The sequence below is a fragment of the Rhincodon typus genome, chromosome 7, assembly GCF_021869965.1.
Source record: "Rhincodon typus isolate 14 chromosome 7, sRhiTyp1.1, whole genome shotgun sequence".
Lineage (NCBI taxonomy): Eukaryota > Metazoa > Chordata > Chondrichthyes > Orectolobiformes > Rhincodontidae > Rhincodon > Rhincodon typus.
The window spans coordinates 38,576,629-38,594,607 of record NC_063338.1 but is presented as its reverse complement, the minus strand read 5'-3'; the positions used below and the strand labels follow the sequence as shown (position 1 = coordinate 38,594,607).

The following is a 17,979-nucleotide window of genomic DNA, read 5'->3' as shown; positions in this document are numbered from 1 at the left end:
ATCAGTATATTGTACTGGGTAAAGGGGTAGTAGGAACTGCAGATGCTGGAGAACCTGAGATAACAAGGTGTAGAGCTGGATGAACACAGCAGGCAAGCAGCATCAGAGGAGCAGGAAGGCTGACGTTTCGGGCCTAGACCCTTCTTCATTTTATTGAAGAGAGAATCTTATAGCTCTATTAAACTGGGATTAAGTTTCTGAAGAAGGGTCTAGGCCCGAAACGTCAGCCTTCCTGCTTCTCTGATGCTGCTTGGCCTGCTGTGCTCATCCAGCTCTACACCTTGTAAACTCTTGTACTGGGTAAAAGTTGTTTGAACTAGTTTGTTGCCATTAATCCTCCGTTTTCTTTGCTCTGTCATTGTCTTGGCCTATCTAATGATAAGCGATAGGGAAGATACAACCACAGAGAATCTACAGAAGAGGCATTGTACATGGATAATATTTATTGCATTTGGTCAGACATCACATCTGGGACCTTAGGGACTGGTGTAGATAAATCTCTCTTTGAAAACTAAAGTAGAACTCCTCGTCTCCACCTACAGACTGTCTGAGAGATATCAGTAAGATGGGTGGAGCCAAAAATTGTTAAATGTTACTTCCTTCTGAACAATTACCTTATACAATGGAAGAAAATAGTGTGTTGGCTGGTTGCAGAGTTCACTAACAAAGCACTGGGATTCTAATGATTCCAGAACACATTGTGCTGTACAGTGATGGGACTCTGCAGGTAGATCATCTAGATCTGAGCCTGTAGTGCCTAACTTGCATTGGTTGCTTTAAGTTATTTCCTTTTATGCCTACTGTGCAAGGCAGTTCTGGGAAGCCAACCATATATTCTTTAAAGTGTAGTCTTGAACTCCCTCACCTTCCAGTCAGTCCGTGAAAATGTAGTAAATGATCAATTAGTATTTGCTTCCAGAGTGCTATTTCAAGTGCTTGAGGATGTTGTATTGTTCACCATTCACTGTTCAATATGTTGTATAGGTGAAACTTCTTGAATCTTAGTCAACAGACTCAAAATGGCAAAATTATGTGTGAGTTGACATTGGATCTAGAACTCTCCCAAAATGTTTTTGTAACCGTTTCTTTTGTTTGTAATGATCTAATGCAATTCTTCAAATTTTTTTATATAGTTTGTCACTGTTCGTTCAAAACAATTTATCAAATCATAGCTCAAGTTTTAATCCAGTTAAATAAATTCAAGGTTTATTTCTGATTTGATAAATTCTGTTTTCCATGCATTGCAGGAGCAGGCCTGTTGTGGTTATTGAAGCTTTCATTCAGCTACCTCCTTCAATCAACCGTACAAAAATGGAATGCTTTGAGAATGGGCAGCCCATTGTGTGCATCAGTGTTACTGTGTGCTTTGCTCACAAAGGAAAGAAGATTCCTGGTCACATAGGTAATAATTACACTTGTACTCCTGCCACTGTGGGGTGGTGGTGGTGGAGGGAGTGAATGCTGAAGGTGGTGGATATAATGCCAAGCAGGTGGACCACTTTGTCCTGGATTTCCTTGAGTGTTGTTGGGGCTGCGCTCATCCAGGCAAGTGGAGAGTACTCCATTACATTCCTGACTTATGTCTTGTAGATGGTGGACAGGCTTTGGGGGTGAGTTACTCTGACCTGTTCCTGTAGCCATGGTGTTTACATGGCTGATCCAGCTCACTTTCTGGTCATTGTCAAAATCCACCCCCTCGTTGTTTGTTGATTGTGAGGGTTTCAGTGATGTTCATGCTACTGAATGTCTAAAGGAGATTTTTAAGTTCTGTTTGTTGTAAATGTTGTTCATGGCATTTCTGTGGTGCAAATGTTACTTGCCACCTACTAGCTCTAACTTGAAAGCAGTCCAGGCTTTGTTGCATATGGGAAAATGCACCTTAGCAACATTTTATTTGAAAGTAATACATTGAATTAACCTTCAGTTACTGCTACAACTGCTGAAATTATGGTATGATTTAAAACAAAAATCAGAAAGTGATATTGCTAATTTGCAGTTGTATTGTTCTAGTATCTCCACATCAGCTTCACAGAAATACAAATGAATTGTTTGAAATGAAGAATATCTAGAATTTAAACAATTTTGAAAATGTCATTTCACAATAAAATGTGACAGGCCCCTTATGTCAAAATGGTGAAGTACTTGAACCTTTTTGTCTACTATACAGTAAAATATCTAGTATAGTTCAAGCAGTGAAATGCTTGTGGTTGCCCAATTAACGTAGGATCAAATAGTTGTTTATCAAATTACATTTTACATTACATCAAGTATTAAATTCACAAATAATTAGTTATAATTTGCTAAACTTCAACTTTTTTCTTTCTTGCCTTTTTACATTTTTGGGTGGTACAGCAAAAGAGGTATTCCTTTTTGTTTATAAAAGGGGACTAGTCATTTTTGTTATTAATTATGATCCACATACAACATTTAAAGTGCCTTGGTTTTCGAGTGACTGGATCAGTCCAGCACTATTGTGTTATGAAAAAACAAAAAAGTGAAGCAGTGACACTCATAAGAATGATTCTTGGTCCTTCATAAGAATTGGATAGAGTATTCAAATGGTATAAAATGATGTTATTCAATACTGTACCTGATTCCAATTTGCAGAACTTGTGCAAATTCTCCAATTGCCATGTTCACAGTTTTTTTGCAGATGTGATTCAGTACAAAAGGCTTGACTCTGCCATAAGTCTCAAACGTTCCTTAGTTCACAATATTGGGAAAATAATAAACAATGAGAAAACTGTAAATCGCTTTTGATAACTTTGATCTCATTTTCTTATGTATTCAAATTATGGTGAACACGTATCTGAAGCATTAGTTATTTAATTGAGAATTACTTAGTTTATTAGACCATGCAGTGGTAGTCAGTGTTCTATTTTGTGTTCCCATTCAGGAAAGCAAAGGCAATGTATATATGATGTTTCAACATGTGTATATCACATTCTATGCTAGGAACACCTGGAAGTGGTGATTAGAAAGGCAGTGTACTGAAATGACAAGATGACTCAGTCAAATTAATTAAATGTGTGGGAACAGTCAAGTTGCAGCACAACACCAGTATTGAACAATAGAAGTAAGGTAATATTACCCAAGCTGCACAGTGCCATCCTGATTAATTTGTTCTGTCAAGTTCACAGGTTTTTGATTGTAAAATTGAACTCTAAGCACCGAGTTTGAATTGCATTAATATGACAGGGCTACAGTATAACCTCGGATAATGGTTGTTATGACATTAATCTCTCCTTTTTAATCTCATTTACTCAGATTTCTAACATTGAAAATAAGAAATTAAATAAAATGTTGAAATTCGAAATGTAAAAATATCTCTAACATGATTAGCTTATTCTTTTGAATTGTTTCTTATGACTAACAATGTATTTTTTTAAATAAAGGTGATTATCTCACAGTGTCAAAAGTCTAGTTTAGAAGTGATTAATTTTGCTCAAGCTTTAATTTTGTGGAGCAAATTTGGATCGTGCAGTCTGAGCATGTGTAGTGTGTCTAATTTCTCAAAGCCCAATATCCATTTAATCACCTGAACTCAATTCTTTTGTCCTTAGCTTTTAATAGCTAGCACTTAAAGATTTTTCAAAATTTCTTTTAAGAAAAGTGAGAGGACAAATTTCAGAGTATTGGGGTGAAATTTCTGATGTTTTATGAAGAGACACTGTGTTCCTCTGTGAGTTGAATAGATAGGAGTGGCACTTATGATTACACATCCACTGCAACTTCAGTATGATGCTGCTTAAACAGTAGAAAATATATGAAGTTGAGCAGGCACAGTGAGGTCAAAAGTAAAGGAGGAAATGAAAGAAAGGTTGTCATTCTTCATTACTTGATCACCTAAATTGTAAAGAGAAATTGAATTTTGAAGCCTTCCACACAAATGAGTCCTGGGTTGTATGTGGGGGTGTGAGGCCAGTTATGTAGGTCATAGGTCATAATGACTGGTTTACATACCTTCAGCTGTTTACAACAGACAGTATTGATCCTCCTCAATTAGCCCTTAACAGGATAATCAGGGGTTAGGTGAATATACAGGAAAATGGAGTTAGGACCACGATCTTGTGGAATAGTGTAGCATGCTGAAAGGACCAGTTAGCTTCCCATTGCTCCCTTGCTCCCATACTTACAAAATTCAGAACATCTGATCTTGTATGATTTTATGATTGGATGGTACTTGCTGAATGATTGTGAGTGTCCTAAAATTTACATTAACAATGAAATTAAGATGTAGTTGAGCTAGCAATGCATCTCATTAACATTACATACATTCATATGCAGGGCTGTGTTCCCTGGGAACAGGAATAATGTGTCCAGGCATTGGATCTTTTTCAGTTAAATAAAATCTTTGGGATAACTGTTCCCTGGTGCATTCTATGTGGAAAGATGTCAGCCAATTTGAATTCACTTGAAACAGGAACCAGCACCACTTTTCTCAACCAGTACAAATTATTGTTTCATTGAAATTTTGGTATTCTTGTGATTCTGTCCTGACAAATGCAAAATGAGAGTTTCAACAATATGTCTTTTTTTTTCACAAATTCTCAAGTTGTGAACTACTAAATGACTAGTGTTTGAAAAGAACTTTTTCAGAGTATGCATTAATTATAAAAAAAATTGATTGAAAATTTTCTTGAATAACAAGAAATACTGATCCATGTGACCTGCAGACCTTGATCTGGAAGCAATGCCAACAGAAGGAAATTAGGAATGTAGTGATGTGGCTGGCAGATAGGAAGGGGAGAGTAGACAATGATGTAAAGCAGAACACAGAATTCTTGAGGAGAAAGAGCAAGTGTCTCTCAGGAGAAGGTCAGTTGAACAATTTCACTATGAAGGAGACCAAATCTCTTAGAGGTACTGGCTGAGCTGACCAAAAAAAAGCTTTTAAAAAGCTGTGACTGTCTGAGATGCTGAAAAGCTGGTGTTTCCCAGAAGTTGCCAAACATGAATCGGGATATTATTGATGGGTTGTAAAGGAAATCTGTAAAGCTACATCATCAGGGCTGCTATGAGCGAGGGAGATAGGTTATTCAAAGTGCACTATTTTGATGATAATTATACCCATGAAACTTGAAGGTTAAAGTCAGATCAAACCTTGACCTACCCCATTTGAATGGGAGTCAGAACGACAGACTTTCAATGTTATATTTTCAGAATTTCTACAGAAAGAGGCCCTTTGGCTCATTGTGCCCATGCTGGTCATCGAACATCCATCGATTTTAATCCCATTTTCCAGCACTTTACCTGTAGCCTTCTATGCTATGATGTTTCAACTGTTCATCTAGTGTTACCTTAAATGTCTGGAGGGTTCCTACCTTTACCACCCTTTCAGGCAATGAGGTCCAGATTCCCACCACCCTCTAAATCTCCATCTCTTTACCTTAAAACTGTGCCACCTATGTACAGCTCCTTTTACTAAGTGGAATGTTCCTCCCTATCTACCCTATCTGTGTCCTGCAGAACTCTTTACACCTCAATCAGATCTCCCTGTTCCCCCAACTCCTGAAGCCTTCTCTGCTCTAAGTTAAACAACCCCAACCTGTCTAGTCTGTCTTCATAGCTGAATCAGTCCAGCACAAGAAAGATCCTGGGTGAGTCTCTTTTGCACCATCTTTGGTGCAATCGCATCCTACCTATATTGGGGTGACCAGAAACACATACAATACTCCAGTTGTGGTGCAACTAATGTTATATGCAGTTGCAACATAACTTCATGGCTCTTGAATTCAGTGCCTTGACTAATAAATGCAAATATCCCAAATGTCGTCTTAACCCATGTTGTCTACTTGTTCTGATGTCTTCAAGGATCTATGGACATATACACCAAGTTTCCTCTGATCCTCTACTTCCTAGAGTCCTACCATTCAACATTTAGTCCCTTGCCTTAGTCCTCCCAAAATGCATCACCTGGTCATTTTTAGCATTAAATTCCATTTGCCATTCAGCCCTTCTATATTGTATTGTAGTCTATGGCTTTCCTCCTCACGATTTGCCACATCAAATTTTGCGACATCTGATCATGTCTTCTACAGTCATGTCTAGATTATTACTGTACACAACAAGCAGCAATTTTTGGTGATTTTTTAAAAAGGAATTATCACACTTGTCAATGGCATGGTTGTGCAAATTCACAAAATTACATGACACCAAGATCATACATGAGTAATTCTACTCCTTTGTGCTAACTTTAATGAATAAAGGACAATTACTATGAAGTTATGCTCTCTGAAGATCCAGATCTGTATATGTACAAAAATGAGGCAGAATGTGGGAATATAATCACCATTCTTTCAGTGTCCCAAGGTCAAAATCCTGGAATTTCAACCCTAATGGCACTGTGGGTCTACCCACAGCAGGTGGACTGATGTGGTTCAAGAAGGCAGCTCACCATCATTTTCTCAAAGGCACTGTGCTAGCCAAACCCTCTCTGCACCTTCTCAGCAGCTGTAATATTGTATCCTGCACTCTGTTCTGTTACCCTGATGCATTTGTAAAGTACTACTTGCCTGTAAAGAACATAACACAACACTGTTCACTGTATGTTTGTACATGTGACGGTAATAAATCAGATCAAAGTGAGTGTGCCCCCTGATTCTGTTTCAATTCTAGAATGCTATTGGTGTCTTCCATCGGGAAGACTGATGTAAAGGTCTAAAACAAATCGGTGTCACTTTGAAATTACTTTTAAAATAAGACACAATTGCATTTCATCTAGTTAGCTTCATCCTAGCTGTTTTAGTCTCGTGCATTAAAAGATAATGAAGGATGATAAGAGAGTTGATTAAAGTTGAGGAAGCCAATGTACTCTGGGGAGAAAATGTTTTGTTTCATATATTTCCTGTTTTCAGTTAGCTAGTAAAATTAAGCTTATTTTGCTAAAACAAGAAGTGAATTTTAACACATTTTAAAAACAATTTTCTTGCAAATTGAACTTTAATTTTTTGGGATTTTGAGTATTTGTTGAAAGGGCGGGGGTTGAATAAGCGTTTTGACCTGCCCTGTCTAAAATGAGTGTTTGCTTTGCTAAACCGTTACAATAGTGCAATTGGGCATCTCTGCTTCTATCATGAACCAAATTTACTTTAAAATATGAGCCTAGGCACTGAAGTTGAGTACCTATATCTTGTTTTAGTTTTAAATGGTCTGGTAAATTTAGGCTAAATTGAAGGTACGAACTTGATAAGTTTTCTGGTTTTGTTTGAGTAAGGTAAAAGATCTCTTTATGCCTTTGAGGAAACTAGATAAAGCTTTATTACTGCCATAGAAGTTTACCGAACAGCTGTACATGTTGAGGATATAAGCAGAATGGATCAAAATTCCTATGAAACCACAGTAAATGGTAAATCCTGTATCACACTTGAAGTCCCAATTCGTATTTCAATTGGAGGAAGAACTTTGGCTACAATTGTTCCCATAAAATTGAAAATGGAATACACCAGTAAATAGCATCAATTTTACGTATTCATACAGTTTCATTACATTCAATATTCATGTCCAAACCTATAGTTTTTTTCTATAAAAATATTGTTGTGCTCAGTTAATGTGAAGCTGTTTGAAGCAGCTTTTGTTGCATATGCGGAGACTTTGGTATATTTGATGACGTCTACCTTCCTTTTAGCAGCACTTAATTCCGCTTACTTCAAGAGACAAAGAATCTTGTTAACAATTTATAGCACAGTAAATATATTAAAAAAATTAAATTTATAAAGGCTGTTTAATTGCACAGATCGGAAACCTTAATAATGAGGTGCATTTTTATGATGGAGACTATGAATAAAATATTGACAATAATTGATGCATGTAACTGGTTTGTTTCTAAGCATCTACAAGTGTTAGCAAAATAAAATACTTAAGAGTGTACAAATACTTGGGGTGGGGTGGGGGGGTGGGGAATGAAACTGAACAATTCAGGTTCTAGCTCTTTAATGAAGTGCCATCTTGTGGATGTGTTGTAGCTCTGTCTATTCTAAATACACATACCTGAAAGTTAAATTCTGTGACTTTGTAATGTTCTAAACCTGGTCCAGGTAACAAATGTCATTTCTATCTTTCGTCTTTCAGTGTTGCGCTATAACATAAGTACCGATGTTAACAGAAGGAACGGTTTTCCTCCCAGATTTAACTTAAGATCTGATGGCAACTTGACTAGTAGTTCAGGACAAATTGCAATCTATCACAATATCATTACGTGTAACACTCATCAAGCATTTATGAGGGTAAGTTGAATCTTTTCCAGGTGTAATTATACATAAATTAAGTAAATGCATTTGTAATTGAGATGTTCTTTCCTGCATTATTCTTCCATATTTTAGATAGCTGTGAAATTCTCCTGTAGCATTGCACATAGGGAGATTAAACAGAGTGGTAATCAGGGTGAAACAGAGTCTGAGAGAAAGGGAAAATGTACCTGTCTGTAGAATCACAGTTTAGCACCCATTTTAAGCTCTCAAATTCAGACCTTATGTTTTGTTGATTAAATTTGATGTTGTTTAAAATAATAAAACTGAAAGAAATTTGGAAAGAAATGAAGCTGAATTCATCCGTAGAATTGTGGAATCACTACAGCATGGAAACAGGCCATTCAGCCCATCGAGTTTACACCAACCCTTCAAAGGGCATCCCATCTAGACCCAGCACCCCCACCAATCCACCCCTCAATTCCCATGGGTAATCCGCCTAGCCTGCACATCCCTAAACACTATGGGCAATTTAGTATGGCCAATCCACCTAACCTGCATATCTAGCACCCAGAGGAAACCCTCTGGCATGGGGATGATGTACAATCTCCACACAGACAGTTGCCCGAGGGTGGAATCGAACCAGGTCCCTGGCGCTGTGAGGTGGCAGTGCTAACTGAGCCACTGTGCTGCGCGAAGCATTGTAGCACAGCAGTTTTTCTGCAGTACCGACTGAAGAGCTAGAATTCTGAGACATCATTTTGAACAGGACAAATTGGAAATTAGAAAGAAGTGTTATGCCTATGGAAATATTTTAGTAGTAGTCCTCAGTCTCGGGATAATTTCTCAAATTGACCCTCTTGCTTTAATCATAGTTGTCACCCTATGCATGGAACACGGAGTGAATGGCTTGAAGTGAGTTTTGTCACTGATCTTCGTAGAGTCATACATCACCAAAATGGACCCTTCAGTCCAAAACGGACCCTTCAGTCCAACTCGTCCATGCCGACCAGATTTCCCAAATTAAACCAGTCCCATTTGCCTACATTTGGTCCATATCCCTCTAAAGCTTTCACATTCATGTACCTGTCCAAATGTCTTTTAAATGTTGTAACTGTACCTGCATCTACCACTTCCTTTGTGTGAAAAAGTTGCCCCTCTGGTCCCTTTTAAATGTTTTGGCTCTCACCTACAATCTATGCCCTCTAGTTTTGAATTCCCCTACCTGAGGGAAGAGACCTTAGCTATTATCCTTATCTATGCCCCTCGTAATAATATAAACCTCTAAGGTCACCCCCAACCTTTTATGCTCCAGGGAAAAAAGTACCAGCCTATCCAGCCTCTCCTTATAACTCAAACCATCTCTGAATTCCTTTCCTACGGGGACATACTGAAGTATCTGCAGTCTGGGCACTAATAAACTTCATCTCTACTCTGTGGATATAAGTACTGTGCCATTAGTATGCTCTACTCATTTTTAAAACAGATTTGTAAATGAAAGTCCTATAAATGAAAATTATATAATTTTACACAAGGTTCTTTTGACATACTTTGCAACATCATTTTCATAATTAACGTTTGCATATAATTTGCTGTTGTCAAGTATTTGCCTCACTTCCATCTTGAGCACCTTTTGTGAATTTTTAGTTGAAAGTCTACCTTGTTGCACATTTCTCTACATAGGTTTTAAAATCTAACTGTGTCTTTCCTAACAAGTTTTTCTTTTAATCTGCTGAACACAGGATTTAATTTGAAGTCTTAACTCAAAAAGAAATGCCAGCATTTAATTTATTTTATGAATTAGGTGGAAAAACTTGTTTCAATTGGAATTAAGTATGTGTTTTGCTGGAAAATCAATTACTGAAATAGGAATAATTATGGGGAGTTTTGCTGATGTGAAGTTTTTACTTGAAGAAAATGTTTACCAAAGTAATGAAATGGAAGTTATTACGATGGTTAAGTGATTAATCAAGGTGATTAAGTGATTAACCAAGACTCTAATGGAAAGGGGATTGAGAGAACTGGAGGTAGCTTTCTTTTGTAGAAAGCATTGTAAGCTGCTTCTAAACTCCACAAAAGAGACGTTTTAAAGAGAGGTGATAAAAAACTTGGTCAAAAAAGATGTCCTCAGGTGAGTCGTAAAAAAGAGATACATGGAGATTTTGAGATATTGCATGAAAAAAAGTTCCATAGGAAGTGGATATAAAAGGATAGCCAGCTGTACCGGGCCCACATGATCCCACCTAGCAAACAGCTCCTGGACAGAGCAGAAGGAATGCCTTTGAAATAAGATCTACAGGCCAATGGTCAGCTTCCTTGGCTTGTCAGTGCAGCAGTGCCTCTGAAACTCAGGTTATCATGTCAGGTGTTTGAATGACTTCTGCACCCTTCAGCAGAAAGACTTTCCGAGCAGGTGAACACCCTGTGTGCTTGTGGCAATGAAGGTGACTGTCACCTTGTGTTTTTATGCTTTGAGCCTGTTACAGTGTTCAGTCAGTGAGTTCTGTGGAATTTTGCAATTCACAACCCACAGCTCTATCAAGCAGATGGGTGCATTGTTTCAGAGGCAATCCCATACCTCAAATGGTTGTGCCAGAGGTCTGTATGCTACACATCTAAGGCAGAATTTCCTCTCTGGTCCAGAAAGCTATTGTCTGCATCCACTTGGAGATTAATGCTTTATTGGATTGGCCAGGTGAAAATGTTAATCATAAAGGTTTCCAGTGATTTTAATGAGCAGTTGGTATGAGATCACTGCAAAAGGATCCAGCAGATACCTCCAGAATTTCCAGGAGTTGCCCTGCCCACTTTATCCTTTTTGTAGTCTCTGGTGCCTCAGCAATTCATACCTCCATTCAGCTACAGTAGATGGCTTCTGAGTGATGAGGGGCACCCATTAAAGACTAAGCTGACACAAAATAAAACCCTCTCATGGACATCTCCACAAACTCCAATCAGAGCCCTGAACCACCAAAGTCAGAAAAAGACTTGGTTTAAATGCAAATCTACTGCCTCAACAAACTTGTGTGGACTGTTTGATAAGAGCTAACAAGGGTTTCACAGAGCTCAGTGTTGTGCTGTGCACTGCACACCATGGCTTTACTTCGCTGCTTCCTTGGAGTGAATGACTCTGAGGCTCAGTGTCTGTGTCTAGCTAAGCATAATGGGATGCTTCTTCATGCTTCCTATAGTAACTGTCCATGGCTGTCCCTGTCTCTATAAGTGAACCAGCTATCATGTGTCTCTTGCTAACTAGTGGAAGCAGCCAAAGAAAGGTGACTGACAAGCAATGATTTGACCAGTATAAGAATCATTAAGCTTCAGCTCAGCACCATATGAAAAGCAATCATTGAACTGCCTCCCAGTTTTCCTCTACACATAACCTATTTGTCCCTGCCTGTATGTTTTTCTGTGTAAGATAGAGTTTGAGGAGATTAGAGTTATATAACTATTCAAAACTGTTTGCCTCTAGTTAGAGCATACTTAGTTAAATAATGATTTTTGTTAAATACAGAAACCTGGTTCATGCCTTCTGTCAGCCTTGGTCTGAAAACTGGGTAAATTTGGGAATTTTGTGTAACTTCTATGACAACTTTGTGACTGGTGGATCTTGAATTCCAGTGCACTGCCCCAGTGAGGCATAATAATCTACCTAATAAATAAATTAATAAATTAACCTTAATTAGTTGTATTATTAACACTGAGGGTATAGCTGGCATGACATTTGGAGAGGAAAGGGGGGTCACTGGTATAGGAACTTAATGTAAGAAATATTGAGATCATGGTTGATCTACTTCAATCCGATTTCCCTGCATTATCCACGTATCCATATTGACTTTTTTGATATCCTGAAACCCATCCATCTCAGTCTTGAACAAACTCAATGATTAAGCCTCCAAAACTCCTTCAGTCAGAGAATTACAAAAGTTCACAGTCTGTGAAAAGAAATTACTTCTTCTCAATCCTAAATTACTTCCCCCATATTCTGAGACTCTGTCCTCTGATTCTAGAACCCCAGTTTAAGGAAACCTCCTTTCAGCATTCACCCTGTCAATCCCTATCAGAATTTTGTATGTTTGAATGCGACCACCTCTCTTAACTCTAGTAAATGTAGGCCTGGTGTATTTATAAGGCAATTGCTCCATCCCAGGAATTACTTGATGAAACTTTACTGCATTCTTTCTAAGCAAGTGTATCTTTCCTTAGATAAGGAGACCAGAACATAACATAATAGTCCAGGTGTAATCTCTTCAGACCTCTATATAATTGCAATAAGTCATCCTTACTCCAGTACAAGGGGATTCGAAGGCAGCATGCTATTTGCCATCTGAATTGCTTCCTGTATATTAACTTTCAGTAACTCCTGAACAAGGATGCACAACTCCCTGCGAAGGCCAAATCTTCCCAGCCTCTCACCGTTTGAAGAAGTGCTCCATAATTCTGTTTTCCCTACTAAAGTAGATGACCTCTCATTTCTCCACATTGTAGTCCATGTTCAACACCACTTGGAGGAAGCACTGAAGCTGGATAGGGTACAGAGTGTACAATGGGTGGGGGACTTCAAAGTCCATCTGCAGCATTGCTGCTGACTGATGTGTCTGGGTTCTAAGGGACATAGCTGCTGAACTGGGTTGGTTGCAGATAGTGCGTCGACCAACAAGAAGGAAAAATTGGATTGATCTTGGCCTTAGCACTAGCACTGTGCTAAATTAGACAGCCTTTGAACAGATCATCAACTCAAAATTGGAAATCCATGAAGTGCTCTATGCTATTAGCAGCAATATTAAATAACCAACAGGAGGAGGAGGCCCCACACTGTCCCCATCCTGAATGATCATAGATCATAGATTCCCTACAGTGTGAAAGTAGGCCATTTGGCCCATTGAGTCCACACTGCCCTCCAAAGAGCATCCCACCCACATCCTAACCCTATCCCTGTAACCCTACATTTTTCATGGCTAATCCACCTAGCCACTCATCCCTGGACATTATGGACAACTTAGCATGGCCAGTCTACCTAACCTGCACATCATTGGACTGTGGAAGGAAACCCACGCAGACATGGGGAGAATATGCAAACTCCACGCAGTCACCCAAGGCTGGGATCGAACCCGGGTCCCTGGTGCTGTGAGACAGTAGTGCTAACTACTGAGCCACCATGCTGCTGTGGGAGCCCACTGGTGCAAAAGACGAGGCTGATGTAGTTGTATCCACCTTATTCCAGGATTGTCAAGTGGACGGTGCACGTCTACATACAGAGCTCCCCAGCATCACAGATACCTGTCTTCAACTAATTTGTTTTCAATCTAAATGACAGTGAGAAAGAGCTGAAATCAATGGATACTGTAAAAGCTATGGCCCTGACAACGATGGAGCAATAGTATTAAAACTCGTTCTTCAGTACTAGCCACACCCTTAGCCAAGCTGTTCCAGCACGGCTACAGTATTGTCATCTACACTTCAGCCAGTGGAATGTTTCCCTCCTGATTCCCATTCTCTCCAGCTGTGTAGGGGCTCCTTGATGCCACACTGTCAACTGCTGCATTGATTTCAAGGGCAACCACTTTTGCTCCATCTTTGAAGTTCAGCTCTATTGTCCATGTTTAAATCAAGGCTGTAATGAAGTCAAAAGGTGAGTGGCCCTGTTGGAACCCAGACTGAGAGACATGAGCCGGTTACTCTCCCCTGATATAACCTACATGACAATACGGACACTTTGCCCAAGTATGTCCTGTGCACAGGAGGATAAATCCATCCTGGCCAATTATTGCCTTATCTGTCTACTCTTGGTCATCTTGACCATGAGCAAACCAGTGTTAGGAGGTTGTTGACAATGCTATCGTGCATCAAGGGGAGCCTTGATTCAAACATGGCCAAAAGATCCGAACATCAAAGATGGGATGAAAGTGATTGCCCTTGAAATCAAAGCAGCAGCTGACAGTGTGGCATAAAGGAGACCCTACACAACTGGAGTAAATGGGAATCGGGAAGAAAGCATTCTGCTGGTTGGAGTGTTACCTGGCACAAGGATGGTAGCTGTTAGATGTTAGTCATCTCAACATCTGGACCTTACTGCAGGAGTTCCTCAGAGGAGTGTCCTTGGTCCAGCTGTCTTCATCTACCTCATTAATGACCCTTCCTTTCACTACAAAGTCTGAAGTGAGATTATACAATCATCAACAAACAACGTTCAACACCATTCATGACCCTCATGCACTTAAGTTGTCTGTGCCCTTATGTAGCAGGACCTGGACAATATTTAGGCTTGTGCTGATAAATCACAAGTAACATTTGTGCTTGAGTACTAAGCAACGACCATCTCCAACAAAAGAGAACCTACTCCTTCCCCCTTGATATTCAATGGCATTATCGTCACTGAATTCCACCCCCAGCCCCACCCCAAACATCCTGGGGATTATCATTGACCAGAAACTGAACTAAACCAACCATGTAAATACTGTAGCTGCAAGAGAACGTCAGAGGCTAGGAATTCTGCAGCAGACAAGACCTCCCCTGTCTCCCCAGTGTTTTTCTACCGTCTAAAAGGCACAAATCAGGAATATAGTGGGCTAATCTGCACTAATTTAAATGAGCGCAGTTCCAACGTCACTCAAGAAACTCAACAGTATCCAAGACAAAGCAATTCACTTGAATGACACTGTTATCCACTCCCCCACTATGTCAGTTCTGGAGGCTGTCTTTTAATGGAGAAACCAGAATTGCAGAAAGGCTGTTATTTGGAGAATCAGGTTGTCGACCTGGAAGTGTGTCACTGTTTCACCAGGGAATATGTCACAAGATTAAGAGGGGGTGATGGCGCATGCTCAAGATTACAGAAAGAGACCGGGTCAGGCCAGGAACATGTCGATCGGCGGAATTGAAGTGAGTGACCAAATGATGAGGTGGAGTGGGGGTGGGGTTCAGTGGTTTGACCAGAGCTGATTTAAATTGGAGTTGGGGAAGGAGGGGTAAGAGGGTGGTTTAATTGGATGTCATTCTCCAAATGGAGGTTTAAGGGTTTTCAGCTAGAAATCTAGATCGAGGAGGTAAGTGATCAGATACCTGCCCCTGCATCCACCAAGACCTTGCTGCGATGAAGCTGCTGGACATTCCAAATGTTTTGGAGGCTTTGAATGATAGTGTGACTTGCAGCCTCATTATCATGTTTAAAATTGTAGCCCACCCTCCTTGGATGTGGTTGGTTACTCACTCGGCTTTTAGCTTCAGTTAAAAAGGGAAACAGACAGGTAAAGGTGATTTTGGGTCACAAAACAGATTTTTCATTCTTTAAACTTGGCTCTTCTCATAGACTCCCGATCTGCCTCCAAGCACTAAGCTGTTCAATTTAAAGTCAATATTCAGCCCAGTGTATCAAAAAATATTACACTTACAGCAGACAAGTACTGTTACTCAAACATGACTCATAATTCGTGAGTTTTAAATATAACTTTTATTTTCTGACATAACTCTTATGTTGGAGGTGAAATGCAAGATAATTGGACATGTGATTGATAAAATTGGTGATAACTCTGAAACTGTAATTCAAAGGAGCTTGTGTTTATTACACTTCTAAAATAAGCATTGGTTACTTTTTAAGGTAATGGGTAGAGTCACAAAAGCGAATGGGAATGGGGATAAGAGATAACAAGGTGTAGAGCTGGATGAACACAGCAGGCCAAGCAGCATCATAGGAGCAGGAAGGCTGACGTTTCGGGCCTAGACCCTTCTTCAGAAACTTAATCCCAGTTTAATAGAGCTATAAGATTCTCTCTTCAATAAAACATTTAACATAATTTCAGGTGGAGAGAAATTGAAAACAGTTTTGTAAACGTTTTTTTGTGGATCCAGCAAGTCTGGAGAAAGGCCTTTTTGTTTGAATTTTTTTTGCCAATATGAATAAATGACTGGCATTGAAGGTAAAATAATTTATCATAATCTCAAAGCATGCCATGTTGCCATTGATGGATTTGGTTAGATGGATTTTATGTGTGTATTTTTGCTAATAGAAGCAAGCAGTGTAGTTTGGGAACTGCCAGAGGCAACTTTGCTTTACTGACTGCATCTCACCAAATTGGGAGAACCAACAGGAGATGATGGTTAAGTCTGGACTTCAAGCAGAAAAAACCTTTAACTTCATCGTTCACTGGGCGGGTTTCTAATTCAGCTAGGATTTTGTGCAGGAAAAGCAAATGGAAGATTTGCTTGGCTTGCAGCTAAAAGATGAAATTTATCAGGGTCATTACAAAGCCTTATGGCAGAGAGGAGCAGGATTAGCTTGGAAACTTGTGGGGAGGCAGATTGGTATCTGCCAGCAACTAAACATGGGACTGAGGCACCTACAATCATAAGGTATAAAATAAAATTTGAAGGCTCACTACCTAGTGGATTGGCCCATAAAATATCACCTGGAAAGATAGGTGGAACATTGAGGAGAATTAAAATTAATTCTGAAAGGCTGCGGCATACTTCTAACTTCTAAATAAATAAATGCACCTGAAAGTGACTTGGTGTAAGAATATGGGGCAGGGGTACCAGGGAAAAAAATATTTCCCTTTGCTCCTTTGGTTTTAAAAAGATAGTTATAGGGGGATGTAAGATCACAGGATTTTGGTTAGTGCTTTGCAGGCTGATGGGATACCATGCTGTTAACTGGAATGCTTGGCTTTTGTATAAAGGTATTTGTTTCCTTTGAATTGGTGCCCTTTAGCTAATGCTATTTTGACAGCCTTTCTCAGTCTAGCAAACCTTTCCTCGAATAGTCTGCTCTACAAACATGAGAAACTGCATTGATGTATTTCACCATCTGCATTACCTGGCTTCTCGCGCTGACTGCGTAATTGATTTATTAAGTTGACTTCCTCCCTTCAGCATCAAAAGAATGACCCTGTAAAGTACCTTTTCTTTGATCATGTCTATCAGTGGCTGCCCTCATGTTCAGACAGGTCTGAGGCACAGAGCGCACAGGGATCCAAAAAAAATGCATTAACCCGCTTAAGGATAGAAGCCCTTCAGAGTTGCTCTGCTTGGATTTCCTGGCTACTAATTGACTGTGCGCATCCTCCATCAACAGAAAGCACGCAAGGAACATACCATTTTATTTTAAATTTTCAAATCCCCGCGGGTAGAATTGTGAGGCTGCCCAAGCAGCATTTGGATTCATGGTCCCACTAAGAGTACAGCTGAATTTTGCCTGCAGCTGGCGAATGGTTGATTGATTAGGACTTCTGCTTGAGACTCTTTACATCTATTGTCAGCTTCTAGTCTCTCAGACCTGGATCTGATTCTGTATTTTTTGAGTGGTTGTTTTAAATGTTTGTGCTGTCAGTTGGGAGCAGTGATAACTGCAATACCTATTGGAAATCCAATCCAGAAGGATAGAAAAAAGTTGGTCAGCAAATGCACACACTGCCAATGCAAGCTGTCAAGAAGCTAGACTCACTGCCAAGAGCATGAATTCAGAAATCGTTTTTCTAGATCCCAAGGACACTATTCCTACCTAAATGTCCATCTCTCTTACAGCTAAGTTCTCTGCTGAATAATAAACCAAACTAAACCAAACGGGTTTTATTATATCTGTGAAATATAAGAAAAGTGGTTTGTAATATTAAGTAATTGCAAATGTAATTAAAGATGTTGATAAATCAATAATTTGAACTTGGTTTACCCTATTTTACGGGAAACAAGGGATTGAGAAATGATGAGAATTTTTTTAGGTGTTACATCGCTCTTTAACTGTCGGCCGCCAAGCACACTTTCAGAATCTGAGAAAATGAACCAGATATCAGTGCTTTTA

The 17,979-nt window shown here is 39.4% G+C and overlaps 1 protein-coding gene across 1 annotated transcript in view; it reads left to right on the top strand.

Moving 5' to 3' along the window:
- Window positions 1-17,979, top strand: part of itga4 (integrin alpha 4) — a 143,530-nt gene that overhangs the window by 52,015 nt on the left and 73,536 nt on the right. Inside the window, exons 14-15 of the mRNA XM_020513197.2 lie at window positions 1,248-1,402; window positions 8,071-8,225. Of these exons, the coding sequence (XP_020368786.2) occupies window positions 1,248-1,402; window positions 8,071-8,225 (310 nt within the window). The remainder of the gene's footprint in view (window positions 1-1,247; window positions 1,403-8,070; window positions 8,226-17,979) is intronic.